Source organism: Gopherus flavomarginatus, chromosome 24 (assembly GCF_025201925.1).
Source record: "Gopherus flavomarginatus isolate rGopFla2 chromosome 24, rGopFla2.mat.asm, whole genome shotgun sequence".
Taxonomy (NCBI): Eukaryota; Metazoa; Chordata; order Testudines; family Testudinidae; genus Gopherus; species Gopherus flavomarginatus.
In genome coordinates this window covers 10,693,606-10,715,687 of record NC_066640.1, presented here as the reverse complement: position 1 = coordinate 10,715,687, position 22,082 = coordinate 10,693,606, and the positions used below count along the sequence as shown (strand labels likewise).

The following is a 22,082-nucleotide window of genomic DNA, read 5'->3' as shown; positions in this document are numbered from 1 at the left end:
TGCTTTAGCACCAGCATCAACTATTCTGGAAAAATAATTCTTTGAAGGGAGAGGATCTAAATTATGCCTGGCTGGAAATGAACAGAATAAGGGAGTTTGAAAAGCTGGTTACGGCATGTGTGAGACCACCTGGTCACAGAAACAAGCTCGTGGGAGGTGGATCAGGTGTGTGCAAAAGCAGGAATGATAAATGCTTGTATACAGATCATATCTGACTGCCAATGAGTCCTGGTAAGCGTGTGAAAATCCTTATTGAACGCAGACAAATCCAAGACAACACACAAGTCATGCTAGTCAGGATAGGGCATTTGACCATCACAGCACTGCATGAACTGGGTCATGCTACACACAGCATCTGGGCTACTGTTGCTGTATCACACCCAGAGTGGTTTCTTGTGTGTGAATCCCAGTAATTAACAGTACTTCTGCACTAAGGCGGAACCTTCCATCCAAGGATAGCACAAGCTCTTTCCAATTTTTATTTAAGCCTCACAACAGCCCTTGCGAGGTAGGAAACGGGCAGAAGAAAGGCAGGGAGCACATTCACTCAAGAGCACAGCAGCTCAGGGCTGATTTACATGCAAAAGAAAAGAAGACAGTTTTAGTTATTGTGATTCAAGTCTGTCTGGACACTTATTTCAGGATCAAAGTTGACCAGCCACACATCTAAAATAAGTATCTACACAAACTTGCTGTGAACTAACTAAATCGGTTTTAGGAAGCTCAGAGTTCAATGGGTGAAAGTCTGTGTGTAAATCAGCCTTCAGTAAGAGCAGAGAAAAGACATCTGGAGACCCAATCCTTAGAGCACACCTCACCCAAGGATTGAGAGTAGTTTAGGACTCCTGCAAAGAGTCACTTCAAGCATCCCAGGCACAGATTTTTAAAGGCCCTCTCGTTTCACGTTTTAGAAGAGCAAGATCGCAAAGAGGATTTTACTGCAACAGGAAAGTAGCAGTTTAATAAATAATCCATCAGTGGGAGAGATTAGCCAGTTCTAAACAATTGAAATAAATGAAATACATTTCATCATAAGCTAAGAACACAAATCAATCACAAAGAGCAAACTCTATTAATTTAAAAAGAGGGGAAGTGCTGCCATTCTTCATTAAAACTTGCAGCCTTTCCACATGCCTGCACCACTCAACGATCACTTGCAGCCACCCAGGTGCAGAGAAAGACCGAACGAAACAGGAATTTTTCCATGGAATTGTTTCTAATTTGCAAAACTAAAGCAGAGTGAGAAAGTACTGGTTTTAATGCATTTTTAATCCAACACGATCAGTTTTTAAACTTGAACTCCTGCATCAGTGCTGGAGCTGCAGAGGAAAGGCCATCATTACCTCAACCAGCAGGGGCACTGAAGTGAAAGGCTTTCAGCCACAATTAAGTTTCATCGCTGTTACTCATCAGTGTTTTATGACAACAAACTTGGGAAATAATATTGATGTTGGACAGCCAGTATCTGGCATCATGCTGCAGGGGTTTTTAAAAAAGGTACTTTAAAAGATATGCAGCTTTTCATACAAAGTAACAAAAATCAACACTAGTTGAATGTTCTGTACAGATTTTTCCAGTTTCTACGGGGAGTGCTACAGAATTATTGGCCCTTCAGAATAATGACATTCTTCATTCAGGTCCTGTAATTCTAGCTCCTTTACAGCCTGGCCAAATACTTCTGACTCAAAAGGCAGAATGGTGGATCATACCCCTTCATGTACAGGGGAAACAAGTCTGTGGGTGGGGTTAGAAGACCCTCCCCAGTTTCCTGAGAAGGTAGGTGTAATTTCAAGGATTTGCAAACAAATTCCTCTCTCTGTTTCACTATAGATAATTAGTGGACTCTCCCATGGAATGCAAACATCCCTGCCAGTAAGTTGCATTCAAGCTTCCAGAGTGAATAATTCAACAGTATTGCCACTTAGTACAATTCTCTAGTGTAGACAAGCCCCGATTTAACTACAGTGAAGTTGTCCTTTCTGTACAAACAGGGAAATAATTATACCAGTACAGCACTTTTATATTAGTACAGCTGCATCCACACTAGGGCTTTTACTGGTATAACTGCATACCTCAAAAGTGTCACACCTTTCATGACAATAATTACACTGGTAAGGCTTTCAAGTGTAGATCAAGCCTTAGAAACTAGTTTCTTCAAGGATTTGCTTGTAAACAGACAAGAAATATAGTTTAGTTATTTTACTTAGAGTAACATGTCATTTGGACTCAAGGTTTAAGATTATGTGGTGTTACACAATCTATTACAAAAATTGTTGTATTGAGTTTGTCAAGAGTTTTTGGAGGAATTTAAGTGCTTTGCTGCAGTGCTGGAAACTCAAAACATCACAACAATGTGCTACTAAGGACCAAGTGAAACTAACCAGACTAGTTTCCCTATCCCAGTAGAGTGAAGGACCAATAAAAAGCCACAGGCAGCATCAACGGTGAAAAGGAAATTAGATTCAGAACATGTCAGTTTTAATAAGCTATTAAATAAAGGGAAGGATTTATTTTAAAAAATATATATAATTTATAATATATTATATATTAAGTTTACAGTCTATTTTGTGGTGATTTATCAATTATATTTTACCTTGCAGTTCTGATTGCCTCAGTGTGAGCAGGGTAATTGTATTTATTACTTTTATTTAATTTCAGGGGTGGAGGCGTGTGAGGGAGAGGGAGAAAAGCATATCAGCCAATTTTAATACAAAATGTAAGAGTACGAATTGGCAGTTTTACTTTGTTATACTCACAAAATGGCTTTTTAAAAACCAACCAACCAAAAACAAGCCTACAGCTGTACTATTCTAGAGCAAGGATTTTTGGACAGGGGAAAAGGAATTTAAACGTGGTGATATCCTTTAGGATCTGGTTTTGCTGTGCATGGACAATCCCAGATGTTCCTGATAATGCTCAAGGACAAACCTTGAGAAAACTGGAGCTATTGTGTTCAGTGAAGCTTTCTGCTAGCCTATTCCCTAACCTTGCAATTGGATCCATGAAGGCAAATTCTTGCACTCACATACTGTTCCCCTGAAGCTCTCTGGCCTTTGCAGAAGCATAAGAGGATGGATCCAACGACAGGACTGGGGCCTTTGGTGATGAAGATTGTTTCTAAATTGTGAATTATATTTGTTTTAATTAATATTACCGTTTCTTATAACAACTGGCTGACTCAGGGGACTGGGTGAATAGATACTAGGCCACAAGCTCAACCCCTGTCTAGGGGAACAGTGAGCTGTTAAAACCCAACAGCTATTCAACAGCCTACATGAAATTCATTTTGTATCTCTCAGTCCACTTCCTACTGGACGGCTGTCCACAGCACAGAAACTGCTGACACCAATGACATTAACTGGTCCCACATGGGTAGCCTCACAAGAGGCCATAAACTGAATGAGCCCTGGAGCTGGAACTTCCCACAACCCACGAAGCAGCCTCTCAGGACAGGTTGAGGTATACTAGCAGGGCGGAATGGGGAAGCTTGCAGTGCTGGTCCCTGTACTGTACCTGTTGTGTGGTTAGGGTGCTTGAGTCGCAAGGGCTCTCCATTTGGCATCTCTTGCCAGCTCTAAAATTCATTTAGAAGTCAATGGCATTTCTGAGTCTTGCTGCAAGTGGGCATTTGTGATACCAACATTGTAGGAGCTGATCTCTGCAGCAGTGCTTAGTCAGGTTAGCTGTGATTTTCTGTTCCCAATTAATTGAGAGGTTAAGATACCTACCACAAATCTGTGCTAGCAGGAAACTGACCCAAACCACAAGACAGAAGACTTTCCCAAGAACAAGAGAGCTACTGCATCACATCTGCTCTAGTCAAAGCCTTGACTATTTCCAGTGGATGTATCCACAGCTCCCTTAACTAGTTCTACTGCTTGTGTGTCAACTGGCTTACAGTTTCTCCTAATATTTGGCTTATATTTTCCCTGTAACTGCTCAAGCCCATTACTTCTGATTTTGATTTCGCAGACTGATAAGAATAATTGATTTCTTTCCTCTGAATGCCCCTTTATGTATCTGTATATAGCTAAGCATCCCTGACACACCAAACATGCACATTTCTCTTAACTTTTCCCACATACGGTTTTGAGCCTTTGCTTGACTCTCCTGCTCTAATTCTAAGCTGAGCTCAACCCAACAGCTGAGGTCACCAAGACATTTTTCAGCAAGATGGCTGTGCCCTGCAGGAGGTTCAGAAATGCCACGTGGAATTCAAATCTATATATTCAGTTATAATGCCAATTTTGTGCTGCAGCCTTTCAGGCTTGTGGACTGAGCAGAATGGCTGCAGCACCATCTGAGCTGTAACTCCCAGAGAGCCATCATCAGGTGCTTCCTATATCAGATAGCAGCAGTTTGGGGGAAGAAATACGCTTTATAAAAGTGCATAACATGGATCAAGCCATTTCTTCTAACTCTCAGAGAAGCATGTTTTCTAATGTTCCAGTTCCATGAAAGATTGAGCCTCTCAAACTGCTTCTAGAAGAGGGAAGTGCAGACAAACACTACATTTAAGTAAGAGCGTAGCTGTTCCAAAACAAGGAATTCGTAACTCACAACTGCCTTTTTATCACCCAGTCACTCACTCCCATGTGAGCTAAGGACAGTGACAGCTGACCCTTTACTTCCTACCTTTCGTCACCTCTTCCAGAACAATTATTGAAATATAATTGGTTCTGGTCTGAATTTATCACACGGGCTGGAATAGGCAAATTCATCAGATCCTCAAGCAGTAAGGATCTACTCAGCTGGAGACTGACTGGTTTATTCTACACATACATTGCTCTGTATTTAGTGTATCAGACCATCTTGTACTTTCAGCATGAGTGGAGTATACAGGCTTGGACTGTGACTTCTATGCTCCCGCAGTCCTCAGCCTGAAGTAGGTTAGCCCATCAAGCAGAGATGGGCCAGAGGCTAGTACTGATTATATTGGGGGAAAGGACAAGTAACTGATGCGTTGGTTTTCTCTTGCTGTCAGATCATTTAGTTTATATTAAAGAGCAGGGATAGAATTCTGGTTTTTTCACTGGCAAGGTGAATATATGGCAGGCGACACTGAAAGTCACCATTCACATACAAAAGCAGTTTTTCCTTAAAAACTATCCCTTCACATGGTGCAGTCGAACCTCTTCCTTCAGCACCAGATGGTACAATCTCACTTTTTGCACCAGCTGGATGTATTTGGCTTCGAAGGACAGTTTTTCCCTCCCTCATTAGCTGTTAGTGGTACAGTCCATTACCTCCCCCCACTCTCACCCCAACTCCAGTTGGTACAGTCCATCCTTGGCTTGGAGTTGAAAAGCAAGAGATTCAAGTTATCCCCTCACACACTACTGTCCTCCAGCAGGGGCTCCTTGCCATCTGATCCTCCAGCCTGCGGGCTGTGGGTGTGGGTCTGGGCTCCATTGCTGTGTTTCTTATGGCTGCCTGATCTCAATGCAAGATTGTGTTCCGGAATGAACAAGGCCACTAGAAGCGACAGCAGGACCGAGCATGCTCCAAAGAGGAAAGGTGGCCCCGGGATAATGCTACTCTGTAAAGCAAAGTACAGGAACGATTAATGCTGTAAGTCGCAGTGAAGTGGGAAGACAGACAGACAAAGCAAGTGATGAAACTGGATAGGATACCTCATCAGTAGGGTTGACCATGACCTTCGTGGCCTTACCCAGGGGTTCCACTTCAGCCATTTCATTCAATTCCACATGGAACAGGTAAAAGACAAAGCCATAGAGAGCTGGCCCCAGCCCATTACAGAGCCCTCGAATTCCAGTGATCATCCCTTGAACCACACCTGAGAGAAAAAGTGAAGATAGGGAAGACATAAGCCTCCAGCCTTCTAAAGGGCATCTCTTTATAGGCAAGACATCTGTGTTGCATAAGAACAGGACTAAGTCCGCATGCAGAACACACGTAAACCGATGACTGTCCTGAAGACAGATCTCAGCTCCTATGTAGCTGTACCTCCCTACAAACTCATTAACAATGAGCGTGCCATTTCCCAGAGCATAGGCACAGGCAAGTCATGCCGCAACTCAGAGATGAACACAGGAGGTTGAATTAGAGGCCATCTGACCTCAGGATTCAGGGCACAAACTCAAGGTAGGTGGATGGTCAAGTAGGAACTTCCTCCCTACCTCAAACAAGTAGCTGTTCAATGTTGCATATATGGGGTGTTTAATGAGACCCTTCCTCAAGTGTCAGGTATTGTCTTGATAGGCTGATGGTGTGAACTAGTTCCTAGAAACGAGTGTATCTAATAAACTATATTCTTAATCCTATATTCTTGTGAGAGTATAGGTGCCCATTAAGAATACTCATGCTGTACACACCAGAAAATTAACATGGAGGGTGGCTGGCAGGCATACAGCTTTGAAGCCATACAGAGATGCTGCACAAGGTGTGTCCAGATGTTCACTGGATTTCAAAGGGTTAAAGAGATACCTATCCTCCCTACAGTATTGGTAGCACTCTCTCCCCACCGATGTAAAAGAAGTAGAAAACTTGTCAGGATAACTGCTAGATGAATTTTAATCCAAACATTAGAGAAACTCAACAAGTGTGACATACCCTGCTGGTCGGGATCTGCGTTCCTGGATACCATGGCACTGATGGCTGGGAAAGTGATACTGGACATGGCAGCCACAGCTCCTGCTGCCCACATCATCCTACAAGAGAAAGAGAAACCAGCCCATTGAACTAGCAGGTTTTCAACCTTTTTTCATTTGCAGCTTTCTAAAAAAAAAAATTTCAAATGGAGGTGCAAAACCTTTTGGAAATCTTAGACTAGTCTGCAGACCCCCAGAAGTCTGTGGCCAACAGGTTGAAAACCACTGCATTAAGCAGAAAGGAGGAGGAGGAGCGCTTTCCATACCAAAAGAGTACTGCAAACTAAGGCCGGAAGAGCAGACAAATCTCTCTCCCTGGTGGCCAAATGGAGAACATTGCACAACTGCACTGGGCACAAACAGCTCCCTAAAGAGGGGAGGGATGAGAAATGTGCCAACTGTTTATTTAATAATGCTGACCCACTCTTACCAAGGCTGTGATCCAAAGCCGTACCAGGCAAGCTGTAGAATCTGGAAGCCTAAGCCCAAGAGGATGGTATTTTTGTTTCCTATTGAACGCATAAGAATCCCCAACACTACTGTCTGGAAAGAGAAAATGAGATGATGTTATCAAACTACAGTGGGGAGAAAGGAGGCAACTACACTGGACAAGAGAGTGATGAAGAAAGAGGAGACAGCTCTCCTCACTGCCAGATTTGTCAGGCCCTGAGGCTGCCCTGCAGCTAGTAACACATTGATAAGGCTTCATAAAAGGATTCTGGCAGTTGCCAATCCAATCCTCAAGGTCATCAATTTTTGTGCATTCTCATAACCAATGGGTCTGAAAGTAGTACCCAGAGAATGGGTTCTCACCTGAGCCAATATGGAGAGGATTCCAACCACACCAATAAAGGCTGCCACAGTCTCTGAGGAAAATCCAATGACCTGCAAAGACATCAGAAGGGGACATTATTCAGGCAAAGGGCTTTGTGTTGTACCTGAGAAAAGCCACGCCATGAGAGCTATCTCTAGTGCTTACTGATACTACATATCAGTAGCTTGAGCATTACACAATTTCACCCTCCCCCACCTCATGGGAAAGTGAACATTAAAGCCTCTCCAGTGACAAGATGGAAGAGGTTTCCATGGGCTAAAGAAGTAACTGAGTGAATGGATACGCTGTCCCAAGTGCCTGAAGAAGGTGACACAGTGGGGTAAGCACAGAGTCCAGGGCAGGTGGCCAGTGATTAGTCTGGGGACTGCATTCACAAGGCACATAAGGGCTGTGCAGTTAACCAGCATTCATGGGGATCCTACGTTTTCTAACAGAGAGGAAGCAGGTTACTGGTACTGTTTCACCCTCATTGAGAAAGAGCTTCTAGCCAGCAGTGGCAAATTCCCCCAGCTCATGATCACTGGGCAAAAGCTGCTGCCCCATACTGCAAAGTCAGGAAGGAAATAAAACAAATTCATGAGACTACAACACACACTACAAACCTTTGATTTCCAAACCTGAATCTTAGTCTAACTCCAATGACTGACCTGTCGTAGGTACAAAAAGAAGCTGGAGTACTGGCCGGCTTCAGGAAGGTAGGAAAGAAAGACAGTAATGCAGATGAGAAGCACAGTAGAATCCTGGCCCACTTTGCGGAGAGACTGGAGAAACAAACAGGACCATTAGGCTCCCTCTGATATGAGTCCAATACAAAGAGTTACTTAGTACACTGGGCACCCTGGAAGGACTTGTTCTGCAACAGAATTTCTGCACATCAGTGGGACATATCTGTATGACAGATCAGTCAGCCTGGCACCAAATTGTTTCTGCCTTGAAGAGCTTCCCAGCTGTGGGAAACTTCACCCTGCTAATGCAGAGCATCGCAGAGAATCCAGCTAGATTTCTGTAATTCTGGCTCTCCTTGGAACATTAATATGGGTAGTGACTCCTAAGTGAGACGAAGGTGAGAAGCAAATGAGCAAGATAACCCTTTTCAGGGACCCAACCAGCACTCCCCCATGATAACAGAAGCAGCAACATGCTAGGTCTTTCGCATGGCTATGCAGAGTGCAACTGCAAAGCAATAGGAGTTGCACTCACACCATCAGTTACTGCCACCAAAAGATGATGAACTTTCTTCAGGGACACTGGAAGCTGTTTTTAGACACTACGTAGCCACTCAGAACCCATTACCCAGCACTGAATAAAGATACAGCCAGACATCATCATCCTTGCACCTGATACAATTATGTCTAAATTCACATCCTTTGCCCCTTGCAAAATGATTCCTTTTTTTATCTTTACTCTCCTGTTAGAAAAACCAACATGGAATTGGGGAAATAGATCTAGAAGTTAAATTGCAGTGAAAAGTTGCCAGTAGCAAACTACTTACAGCAAAAGGATCTGCCTGTTCCCAAGAGATGGGAGCTCCCCAGGACACAGGGCGCATCTCCTCCGGCAGAGATTCTGGCACAGCCAGCAGAATGAAGCCAATATCCAGTAGAGCAACCCCTGAAGCCAGCACTACCACCAGTGTATCACCATAGGCTTGGGACAGGTACGCACCAATTGCCGGACTTGTGACCAGGCTGGCTGCAAAAGTGGCTGACACCTGCAGCATAATACAAATGTTAGTAGTAGCATCTTTTGGCCAGAGCCTACTCTCTTTCCCAGAGTCATCCAAGGCCATCAACTCCATCACCTATACAGTAGCCAAACTATAGGGGCAGGTGTTCCAGAATCGTGGAATACAGAAATATGGTATTTCCCCCCTGGTAGAGTTGAGGTTAGGTCATGACAGTGGGTGATGACCAGAGGCCTCTCAACCAATACTTAAGGTGTTTTCAGTAATCCTTTTATAACACTATGCGAGAATAGTTCAGCAGAAGCCACAGGTGCACAGCCACTGTTCTATTTGTGTTTGCATGGAAGCCAGCGTAGTGTAGTGCCACAGGCTGGAGAAAGGACTGTAAGTGACAATACAGCTGGATTCCAGATTTCACTGCACCAAGTTCTGCAGTTGGTTTCTAAACACCTTGCTCCATTTGGAGTCAGGAATGGAACCAGCAATGGACACAGTGGATTGACAGGAATGCAGAAGTCCTGTGTGCAATACCCATGGGGAGGCCACTCTTAAGATGGTCCCACACCCCACCTTTCCAACTCTCTGAATTCTGGAGCACTGGAGTATCTCTTAGGGGGAATCAACTAATGATCCTTACCAAGCCATAAGCTGTACTGCGTTCATGTTCCTGTGTGATATCAGCAACATAGGCAAAAATCACAGAGAAGGTGACAGCAAAGACTCCAGACATGGAAATGACAGCAAAATACCACCTGAAAGAGATGTTCCCAGGGGCAGAGTTAGAGGAAACCACATGAAAAAAAACAAGAGCCTAATGCTGCTGAACTACAGTCTCTTCATCACACTCCTGCTTCAATTCATTTCACTTCTTCCTGAAGTGCTGAGAAATGCCATTGGGCTTCCATTCCGGTTAACATTTCATGGCTTAAAAACCCAGCCTAGACCCATGTCTGGTAGCATCCCACACAGGAAGGGAACATTAATGCAATGCAACACCAATGCAGTTTTTAGTAGTGGAAAGCAAACAGTAGGAGAAGGCATTTCTTTTGGACTGGAGTTGGAATCCAGTGGTGTGTGAAGGAATACGCTCTGGGTCAAGGAAAGGCTCCCTCTTCAGGCTCCTTCTCTTCATCATACAAGCACTTTCAACCTCCTCCACAGTCACTGCACCTTCAGATCCTCCTAACTCCACCATCTCAAGTGACTACACCTCCAGATTCCTCTTTGACACTCTCACTCATCTTCTGGATGGATCCCTCCCATATCATTGCACCCGCACATCATCTCCATTCCAAGCATAGACTCACCATGGGCTGATCTTCATGAGAGGTATTGGTGCACACGTGAAGAACACAGTGAGGAGAAGGAAGGATTTCCTGCCCCAGACATCAGAGAGAGCACCAATCAGTGGGGCACTTAGAAAGGACAGCAGGCCCTAAGTAAAGAGAAAGGGGTTCACACCAGGTACAAATCCCACAGCCACTTTCTCTGGCTGGTAATAGGAGAGTAAGAGCTGTAATGTCACCAATACAAACAACAGGAGCTGGAAATCCACTGTACCGGATTTCTAGGAGGTGGCAAGGTTACCAAAACATGACCATTCATTAGACAGCTGAAATCTCTATACTGGAAAAACTGCTAAATGCTCAGAAATTATTTATCTTCTCTCTGAGTACTCAGAGTCTGCAGCTGTGGTCTTCCCATGCCTATTTGTGCAGCAGGGAGTTGCCACTGCCTGAAGATGTTGGCAAAGCTCCAAAATGTCAATATTTATTGCAGTTCAGGGAAAGCTCTGGCTCTAGATTGAGACCTGTTGGATGTGAAGAGAGGCAAGTCCATTCAGCCTCTGTAAAAGTTCTCCATATCTACAAATCTTTCACACCCTTGACAAAATGGGGGAATGAGCGCTTTAAGATATACATGAGATTGTCTGAGCGGCCTCACACGAGAGAAAAATCATCCTTCAATGATAGTCATGCTCCTTTAATTGGGGTGCTCCTGTTAATACCGATGCCCATCCCCATGACCAATTCTGCCATGTTACCAAGCAAATTAGAAAATGATTTTGTTTTAGTTCTTGCCAGCTTCTGTAATTCCTCCACAGGTGTTGGACTATTCTAAAACCATTTCACCAGTTGCTACGTGGCTTTGTAATCACCAATCTACTGTGGGATGGCAGAGTTTCTAGATCATGGTTACATTGTTTTTAATTCCATTACGTGACAGCTATAACAGTACCAACTTTTTTGTTATCTTATTATCTAGAATCTGGTCGCTAGGCTGTTCTCATGCTGTTTTGGAGTGTTCTTAGCTGTCAGCACAGCATGAGGCACAGGCGCTGGCATCCTCCGGGCCCTGGGGGTGCTCAACCCCGTGCTCTGCTCAAGATCCCATTCCCTTCTCCCATAATCCCCATCCACCTCTTTCCACCCTCACCTCGCCTCTTCCCGCCTAGTTCCAGTGTGTCCTGTCCCCGCTCCTTCCCCCCAGTGCCTCCTGCATGCCGCGGAACAGCTGATCGCAGTAGGTGGGAGGCACTGAGAAGGAGGGGAGGAGTTGATCAGTGGGGCTGCCAGTGGATGGGAGGCACTGGCAGGGCGGGGGAGCGAGGAGGCGGTGAGCTGGCTACTGGAGGGTGCTAAGCATCCACTAGTTTTTCCACAGGTCCTCCTTGACTGGAGCACCCAGGGGTGGCTCTAGCTTTTTTACTGTCCCAAGCACGGCAGGCAGGCTGCCTTCGGTGGCGTGCCTGCGGGAAGTCTGCCAGCCCCGCGGATTCGGCAGCATGCCTGCGGGAGGTCCGCTGGTCCTGTGGATTCAGCGCACCCGATGCCAAATCCGCGGGACTGGCGGACCTCCCGCAAGCACGCCACTGAAGGCAACTCGCCTGCCGCCCTCACAGCGACCAGCAGGGTGCCCCCTTGCCGCCCCAGGCATGTGCTTGGTGTGCTGGTGCCTGGACCCGCCGCTGGGAGCACCCACGGAGTCGGCATTCAGACTTCTTGGGCTGTCCAGCAGGCTGTCAGTGCTATTCTGAAAGAAAATACCTAAATGGGTTAGTACACACAGAATCAACCAGGCACGAAAATGGAACTGCCCTTCTGCTGTGCTTGCCAATAAAGTGGCCACTTACCCACTATAGAGTGGACACCAAACAGCACTCTGATTATAATGACTTTCCACTGCTACTGACCCTGTTCTCAGATTGGAACAAAGCCCAGATGGTAAGGTGGTCTGGCCCATCGTGTTTCTACAGCATTGGTTCTTTAATATGGAAGGAAAGAATTCCTTACCTTGACCCCATGGATCAGGCCATTCATCAAGAACGTGTGCTGAGGAAAAGTCCGGTGTAACACCTGTGGAGACCAAGTCAACGATTTTACTAAGTTCTGCTGTTAAAGGCCAGGAGGATCACAAACGAGAGACTAAATAAGCCTGCAGTCCATGTTTACCCACAGCACTGACACTCCTATTCCCATGCCATAATCACCATACACATGCTCTGCTAACAAAATATATGGAGCAGTTTTGTTTCCTCATCAGTGCCATAGGCAGCCACTTCTCCCAGGTATGTCACAGGGAGACCTGTGACTATGTTGGAGTTGGGGAGGGGTGAGCTCATGTCCAAGTTTCTCTAACACTATGAGGCCATTTCAGACAGACAAACATTTTTCCATCTCTGCCCCATCTGCCAAATCCCTATTTCTGCTTCATTTAACTCAGTGTTTCCTGATCACTCTCTTCTTGTTTTTGTACCCTCTATTTACTTGCCTTACATTTTATACTAGTAAATGTACTTCTAAGGGCCTTTGTGAACAAGACCTTCTTTGTATGGAAATTACCTAAATCCCAGAAATCAGCTCACAGATCCTTCATGGTACATTAAACACTAATGTGACTTGTCATACTAGCTGCCGGAAAATAAGTTCTGAAAGCTGAGAATCCCTCCTGAAGCTGCCAACTTGGAAGTTTCCAGTCACTTAACTCAAGACAAATATCCGAGTTGGGAATTCTAGTTCTTTTGAAAAAACTAATCTTCTGTTCTTGGTTTTATTGTGGCATTTCCTTTGTGGCCTATATTGGTCATCACAGGTCATCTAGCACAGATATGAAGAACTCTATGTAAGCTCAAAAGCTCGTCTCTTTCACTAACAGAAGTTGGTCCAATAAAACATTTTTCATGACAGTCTGTCACTCCTAGCTGAGCTCCTGCGTGTGGTCAGTAATTGGACAGGACTTGACAGTGCAGGGAGTGATGCTGGTAATTCAAAAAGAGGCAACCCTATCTCTATATCAGTACTAAACCAACGTCCCAGCCCCTGTATGAAAAGTGTAGTCATTGGAGGAGTTATAAAACATCACGGCCTTCCTCAATCATTAAAGATCTCCCATGGCACTTTTCACCAGTACCCGAGCTTTAAATGAGAAATTCTGGCCAAATTCATGTTTGGGTTCTTAAGTTCTGCTTCACTAAATCCCCTATTCCATTTCAAATAATGTATTCTTCATTCTCTGTCCTAAATTACTAAGCAGCGTTCTTATGTGCTTTTAAACAATTGCCATGTTCCACTCCTGAGATGGCTGCAGCAATTCCTATCTGTAAAGTACTTTTTGGAATGAGTTCTACAGCTATAAGGTACAGTATCCTAGGTTTTGCCTCTTGTGCTTCAAACTCAAACTGTACCCAGATCGTCACTGAAATCCTCAACCTCAGCACTTCCACCATGCTACCCTCTGCAAGAGTCAGTTACTCACCGTTAACATGGGGGTGGTGAGTAACCCCCAGGCAAAAAATTCCAGGAAAATCACCACCACCGCATGGTATACACTGGGCTCTCCAATACCCTGTCGCTGAAAGAAAAAAACATGTTAATGTCCTGAAATCTGAAAAGTGGTTTGGGGCACAAATTCATAGCCATATAGGGGGAGAGTTTCAAAGGAATAAAGGACAGGTAGGTGATCAACTCCCACTGACTTCCAATGGGAACGGGGCAGCTAATTGTCCTTTGTGCCTTTGAAAGTCTTCCCCTTAGCTCCTGGGGGACAACCAAAGGGAGGCAATTGAATTTCCCTGCAAATGCTGAGAGAGGAGTTAGCTACAGAAAACATTTCCCCAGGTGCTAAATCTCAGTTACTGGCCCAGGTTTTCCTTTGCTATGTAGGTGTACCTGCAAGGTCACAGGCTTACGGAGAACAGGAGTCACAAGGGAGTGCAGAAAGCAAACAGAGTTGAGCTCAGCTGCTTCAGGGAATCGCACAGATCAAACATTCAAAAGCACAGTGTGCCTTTCACAGGAGGGGATTTTAGTGCAACAGGCCTACATGACTTTAATACACCAGAAAGCACAGACAGCACCAAGACCAGGGCTGATACATTAAAAAGTACATCTGTTGTTCAATCAAGCTGTTTAAAATTTTCAAAGCCAATTAAGGAATTAAGACAACTCCCAGGAATTTCAATGGAAATTGAATGTCAGAATTTTCTGTCAGCTGTGGAAAACCTCAGCCCTCTTGTATTTTTTTTCCTAGAGTAGATGAATGGGCTTCCCATTTTGTTTATTTGTGGCACAGTGTGAAAGGTATGCTGGAATTTATAGCCCGCTGTTACCTCAAATATTAGCAGAATTATTCAAGGGGAGCTACAGATTAGAGTAACTGTTAACAGAGCAAGAGAAGACAAGCAGATTCCGAGACCTGGTAGTATTAACAGTTTCTATTAAAGATGCTTCCTTTAAACAGGTTGTAAATCTGATTCAAAGACAAAAACACCTTCAAAACAGGGAACATCCAAGGGAAATATGGTCATTAAATGAAGTTATTTTTATTCTACACAAACAACTGGACAAACCCTTTCTCTGTTGCTACAAAATGTGATGGTGGCATTATGCCAGCAATGCTGGAGAAAAGTGCAAGTTGCATGGATATTTAATTCCCCCATCCCATTACAGTGTCTTGGTAGGAAGAGAGATAACTTCTTTCTGTGAGGGGAAGTATCACATCCTTCCGTTACATCCTTTCAACCAAAACTTTGCAGTTAGATCTTTTTGCCACTTGGACAAAACAAAAATACATGTATTCTCCCAACTCATGCTAGAAAGACTATACGCTGCCTCAACAGAGCAGCAAAGGTTATGAACTCTGGGCAACAGATAAGCCCGTTCAGAGAGTACAGAACTATTTAAGCTGCCTGGATCACAGCAGAACTAGCAACAAGAACTTTCGTAGGGCCCAGTTTATAATACAGCATGAACATAAGAATGGCCATAGTGGGTCAGACCAAAGGTCCATCCAGCCCAGTATCCTGGATACTGACAGTGGCCAATGCCAGGTGCCCCAGAGGGCGTGAACCTAACAGGTAATGATCAAGTGATCTCTCTGCTGCTGTCCATCACCACCCCCTGACAAACAGACACTAGGGACATCCTTACCCATCCTGGCTAATAGCCATTAATGGACTTAACCTCCATGAACTTATCCAGTTCTCCTTTAAATCTTGTTATAGTCCTGGCCTTCACAACCTCCTCAGGCAAGGAGTTCCACAAGTTGACTCTGCACTGTATGAAGAACGTCCTTTTATTTGTTTTAAACCTGCTGCCCTTTAATTTCATTCGGTGGCACTTAGTTCTTATATTATGGGAACAAGTAAATAACTTTTCCTTATTCACTTTTTCCACATCACTCATGATTTTATATACCTCTATCATACCCCCCCTTAGTCTCCTCTTTTCTAAGCTCAAAAGTCCTCGCCTCTTTAATCTCTCCTCACATGGGACCCGTTCCAAATTAGTTGCCCTTCTCTGAACCTTTTCTAATGCCAGTATATTTTTTTTTATATGAGACCACATCTGTATGCAGTATTCCAGATGTGGGCGTTCCATGGATTTATATAAGGGCAATAAGATATTCTCCATCCCTTTTTTAATGATTCCTAACATCCTGTTTGCTTTTCTGACTGCTGCTGCGCACTGCATAGATGTCTTCAGAGAACTAGCCACAATGATTCCAAGATCTTTTTCCTGATTACTTGCAGCTAAATTAGCCCCCCTATCATATTGTATGTATAGCTGGGGTTATTTTTTGCAATGTGCATTACTTTACATTTATCCACATTAAATTTCATTTGTCATTTTGTTGCCCAATCACTTGGTTTTGTGAGATCTTTCTGAAGTTCTTCACAGTCTGCTTTGGTTTTAACTATCTGCAAACTTTGTCACCTCACCTTTTACCCCTTTCTCCAGATCATTTATGAATAAGTTGAATAAGATTGGTCCTAGGACTGACCCTTGGGGAACACTACTAGTTACCCCTCTCCATTCCGAAAATTTACCATTTATTCCTACCCTTTGTTCCCTGTCTTTTTAACCAGTTCTCAATCCATGAAAGGATCTTCCCTCTTATCCTATGACAACTTAATTTACGTAAGAGCCTTGGTGAGGGACCCTGTCAAAGGTTTTCTGGAAATCTAAGTACACTACGTCCACTGGATCCCCCTTGTCCACATGTTTGTTGACCCCTTCAAAGAACTCTAATTGATTAGTAAGACATGATTTCCCTTTACAGAAACCATGTTGACTTTTGCCCAACAATTTATGTTCTTCTATGTGACTGACAATTTTATTTTTTACTAGTGTTTCAACTAATTTGCCCAGTACTGACATTAAACTTATCGATCTATAATTGTCATGATCACCTCTAGAGCCCTTTTAAAATACTGGTGTTACATTAGCTATCTTCCAGTCATTGGGTACAGAAGCTGATTTTCAGGACAGGTTACAAATCATAGTTAGTAGTTCCGCAATTTCACATTTGAGTTCTTTCAGAACTCTTGGGTGAATGCCATCTGGTCCCGGTGATTTGTTACCGTTAAGTTTATCAATTAATTCCAAAACCTCCTCTAGTGACACCTCAATCTGTGACTATTCCTCAGATTTGTCACCTACAACACCCGGCTCAGGTTTGGGAATCTCCCTAACATCCTCAGTCGTGAAGACTGAAGCAAAGAATTCATTTAGTTTCTCTGCAATGATTTTATCGTCTTTAAGCACTCCTTTTGTATCTCAGTTGTCCAGGGGCCCCACTGGTTGTTTAGGAGGCTTCCTGCTTCTGATGTACTTAAACATTTTGTTATTACCTTTTGAGTTTTTGGCTAGCTGGTCTTCAAACTCCTTTTTGGTTTTTCTTATTACATTTTTACACTTAAACAGGCAGTGTTTATGCTCCTTTCTATTTACCTCACTAGGATTTGATTTCCCCTTTTTAATCTCTCACTGCTTCTTTTACATAGTTGTTGAGCCATGGTGGCTCTTTTTTAGTTCTTTTACTGTGTTTTTTAATTTGGGGTATACATTTCAAAGACACGATAATAGAGGCCCAACTTAAAAGGGTCCATGCAGCCTGCAGGGATTTCACTCTAGTCACTGTACCTTTCAATTTCTGTTTAACTAACCCCCTCAATTTTGCATAGTTCCCCTTTCTGAAAATTAAATGCCACAGTGTTGGGCTGTTGAAATGTTCTTCCCACCACAGGAATGTTAAATGTTACATTATGATCACTATTTCCAAGCAGTCCTGTTATAGTTACCTCCTGGACCAGATCCTGCGCTCCACTCGGGACTAAACTGAGAATTGCCTCTCCCCTTGTGGGTTCCCGTACCAGTTGCTCCAAGAAGCAGTCATTTAAAGTATCGAGAAATTTTGTCTCTGCACTTCGTCCTGAGGTAACATGTTCCCAATCAATATGGGGATAATTGAAATCCCCCACAATTATGGAGTTCTTAATTTTGATAGCCTCTCTAATCTCCCTTTGCATTTCATTGTCACTATCACTGTCCTGGTCAGGTGGTCGATAATAAATCCCTAATGTTATATTCTTATTAGAGCATGAAATTATCTTCCATGGAGATTCTATGGAACATGTGGATTCACTTAAGATTTTTACTTCACTTGATTCCATGTTTTCTTTCACATATAGTGCCCACATATACTCTCCCCGCATGACCTGTTCTGTCCTTCCAATATGTTTTGTACCCCAGAATGGTTGCGTCCCATTGATTGTCCTCACTCCACCAGGTTTCTGTGATGACTATTATCAATATCCTCCTTTAACATGAGGCACTCTAGTTCACCCATCTTATTCTTTAGACTTCTAGCATTTGTGTACAAGCACTTTAAAAACTTGTCACTGTTTATTTGTCTGGACTGTGCAATTACCATGTTGGAGAAATGAGCATTAACCATAATTAGCTACTGGTTGTTGCAAGCCCCCTTTTCCGGTCTAGCATTATTAGAGATTTTATTTTAGAACCATACTAATGGAATGAATTGTGGCCAAATCTGTTGCTAGTGGGCACTGAACCCAGGACATTCAGCACCAAAAGCACAAACCCCAACATCTGGGCCAAAGCCATAAGTTCTCCAGCTGTAAGTAGCAGGCTGTTATAGTCAGTGGAGCTAGTCAATAGGAGACATGATCATACGTAGTAAATCAGTGATTACATTAGGCCAGACAATGGCATAAATATAACCTTTTAAACCAATTTAATGTGGTTAATTAACATGGGTTGCAGTTATGCTATGTGTGGATGAAACAATGTCAGGAAGAAAAATATTTGGAAAATGATTTCATCCACCATGCCTGCTAACGGTTAGTCACAGTATTTGACCTGTGTCTGGAATCTGAACAATTCCACAACAACTTGTTAGCATTTGGAGTACAGTTACACAAATAGAAAACCTTCATTACAGTTTTACAGCTTTTCACATCTTCCAGCTATTTATACGATTCATCTTTCAATGCCTAAACCAGCTTTCCAAACTTGCAATAAAGGAATAAAGGTTACACGGTAGAGCGACATTGGTCACTAAGCACCAGGTGAAATTTACTTTGAAGACTGAGGGCTTGTCTACATCAGAAAGTTGCAGCGCTGGTGAGGGAGTTACAGCGCTGCAACTTTGAAGGTGTACACATCTGCAGGGCACCACCAGCGCTGCAACTCCCTGTTTGCAGCGCTGGCCGTACTCCCGTTTTGTCTCGGGTGTAGAGGATCCAGCGCTGGTGATCCAGCGCTGGTAATCCAATGTAGACACTTACCAGCGCTTTTCTTGACCTCCGTGGAAGGAGGAAGCCTCTGGTAATCAAGCTGGTCTCCTTTCCCGGTTTGCTCTCTCGTTCCCGGAGCCCAGAGCAAGCAGGTCTCCTTCCCTGCGGTTTGCTGGGTGGCTCCGGGAACGCGAGAGCAAACCGGGAAAGGAGACCCGCTTCGCCGCGGTTTGCTCTCTCGTTCCCGGAGCCCCGAGCAAGCAGGTCTCCTTCCCTGCGGTTTGCTGGGTGGCTCCGGGAACGAGAGAGCAAACCGCGGCGAAGCGGGTCTCCTTTCCCGGTTTGCTCTCTCGTTCCCGGAGCCCAGAGCAAGCAGGACTCCTTCCCTGCGGTTTGCTGGGTGGCTCCGGGAACGAGAGAGCAAACCGCGGCGAAGCGGGTCTCCTTTCCCGGTTTGCTCTCGCGTTCCCGGAGCCACCCAGCAAACCGCAGGGAAGGAGTCCTGCTTGCTCTGGGCTCCGGGAACGCGAGAGCAAACCGGGAAAGGAGACCCGCTTCGCCGCGGTTTGCTCTCTCGTTCCCGGAGCCACCCAGCAAACCGCAGGGAAGGAGTCCTGCTTGCTCTGGGCTCCGGGAACGAGAGAGCAAACCGCGGCGAAGCGGGTCTCCTTTCCCGGTTTGCTCTCTCGTTCCCGGAGCCCAGAGCAAGCAGGACTCCTTCCCTGCGGTTTGCTGGGTGGCTCCGGGAACGAGAGAGCAAACCGCGGCGAAGCTGGTCTCCTTTCCCGGTTTGCTCTCGCGTTCCCGGAACCCCCCTTGAAGCCGCCCAACAGCGCTGCAGTGTGGCCACATCTAACACCACTTGCAGCGCTGGTTGCTGTAAGTGTGGCCACTCTGCAGCGCTGGCCCTATACAGCTGTACTAATACAGCTGTAACAACCAGCGCTGCAAAACTTTAGATGTAGACATGGCCTGACCTCACACACATATTTTACTGTTCTGAATGACCCACTCTGGTTGTGCTTGTAGCCAGCCCTGGAAATAGTACAATAATTAACACTTCACAGGCTTTTAACCTTGCTTAGTGCCACCCCACCCACCCCGTCCGTCATCTTGTCCCTCATGTTGTTTACTGCAAGTGTTCAGTTCCCACTGTTTGTAGTTTGCCTAGAGAACACTCCACTAATCAAACAGATGTTCAGACATTTTATATTTGTTTTGTTAATGGGAGGGATTTAACAATACCAATCTATTAGTAACCTTATGAGTCCCATGGCTCCAAGTATTTTTCAGTGTTAAGTGTCACAAGTTAAACTAGTTTAGAGTAGAGTAATCTCTACTTTACAAGAAAGAACACAGGTAAAGTTCAGGTTTGAGTTGTTTCCAACCTAAATAAGTAAGTATTTTCCATTTTGGCTAGTCCAAACCAGTTTAGAAAATCTGAGGAAACAGGAAGATAGTCACTCCGCTTCAAAATATATTGAGAGATCACTGTACCCAAGTAGATTGTCCCCCAATGCAGTGCTATATTAGCCTCAGAAACAGGCATTTACTTTACAGATATGACTGACTGGGTCCCATGAGGACTAGCATGATGGGAGGCGGCCATAACTTAATATCTTGGCTTCCATGAGGGCCAATATGATGGGAAAGAGCTCACCACTCAGTATCTTATACTCTGGTGTATTTAGTACACTAATAGTGTAAAATACAAAGCACGGTGCTAAATTTTAACTACAGCAGAGCATAACACTCTGCATTATAGACATATACTGGTAGCGGCTGGTGATGTTGCAGTACTGGTCTCTCCCTACTTCAAACCCACTTCTCAATGGAAGGCCCAAAATGTCAGACCAGCTGCACATCCAAACCCAAGTGTCAGCCAAGCCAAGTGCAAGCCCCCAATACACACACAATCCACTCGACAGGTCGGTTCAGCTGCTTTCATTCCGCTGGAACCACCACACTGCTGAGAGCCAAGCTTCAGATCTCCACAGGATGGCTCCCAGTCAGATCACAGCTGGGCCTGCCCACGCTGAGGAGCCAGCAGGGACCCTCAGGGCGGGGGAGACCCTGCACCAGCCAGCAGCGACCGCCCAGCGGGTGTGGGATGGGCCCGGGGAAGCGGCTGGAGCAAAGCACCTCCCGAGCCCCCCACCCCCGGGCGGACTCACGCTGGCTCCGTCCCGGATGATGATTTTCTTGGCCAGCAGGACGCTGCGGTTGAGCCGCTTCTTTTTCTTCTTCTCGCCGGTCATGGTGAGGCCGGGGCCCTGCTGCTGCTGCCCGGGTTCCGCCGCGGCCCCATCCTCCCCCCGAGGGCCGGGCCAGACTGAGCCCGGGGCGGAGGGAGGAAGGACTCAGGGCCACCGGGAGCGCCTCGCGGCGGCGGCCCGCTCCGTCCTCCCCGCTCCTCAGGGCAACCGCACCCTCCCCGCGCGCCTCCTCAGCCGCTTCCGCCCGCTGCGCGCGCAGCCAGCACAGGCTCTTCCCGCCCCTTCCCTCACCCCATCGCGGCCGCGACCACGCCCCCAGCTCCCTTCCGGATCCGTCTATTCCACCGTGTGCCTCGCCCGCCGGGCCACAGGCCCCGCCCTCTCTAGCCTCAAAGCCTCGCCCACGTTCACGCGCCACCACAAATAAAACATGCTATTGGCTGTCTTGACAGTCAATCATTTGACTCCCTATCGCGGAGCTTCGCGCTATCTTTCGTTCTGCCCTGTTCGGGGAAAAGAGCCTGCGGCGGGCGCACCAGCCCAGCCTCGTTTTCTCTGCCTCGCCTTGGGATTGGCTCATCCACACCTGCGTATCAAGGAGTCTAGCCCTCCGATTGGATTAGATGGTAGATAGGCGGGGGAAAGGTGGAACGATTGGATAACGGTCATAAACGGTTGCTCAGATTGAACAGTTTTA

General features: G+C 45.3%; 1 protein-coding gene across 1 annotated transcript; it reads right to left on the bottom strand.

Moving 5' to 3' along the window:
- Positions 1-467: 467 nt before the first annotated feature.
- Positions 468-21,556, bottom strand: LOC127040232 (hippocampus abundant transcript 1 protein-like). Its single transcript, XM_050934144.1, has 12 exons — positions 21,344-21,556; positions 13,886-13,981; positions 12,424-12,486; positions 10,438-10,565; positions 9,768-9,882; positions 8,939-9,157; positions 8,094-8,207; positions 7,425-7,496; positions 7,042-7,154; positions 6,574-6,671; positions 5,634-5,797; positions 468-5,539 (listed from the first exon to the last, which is right to left on the bottom strand). The coding sequence occupies exons 1-12, from the start codon at positions 21,425-21,427 to the stop codon at positions 5,330-5,332; spliced, it is 1,476 nt and encodes a 491-aa protein (XP_050790101.1). The 5' UTR covers positions 21,428-21,556; the 3' UTR covers positions 468-5,329.
- Positions 21,557-22,082: the final 526 nt, after the last annotated feature.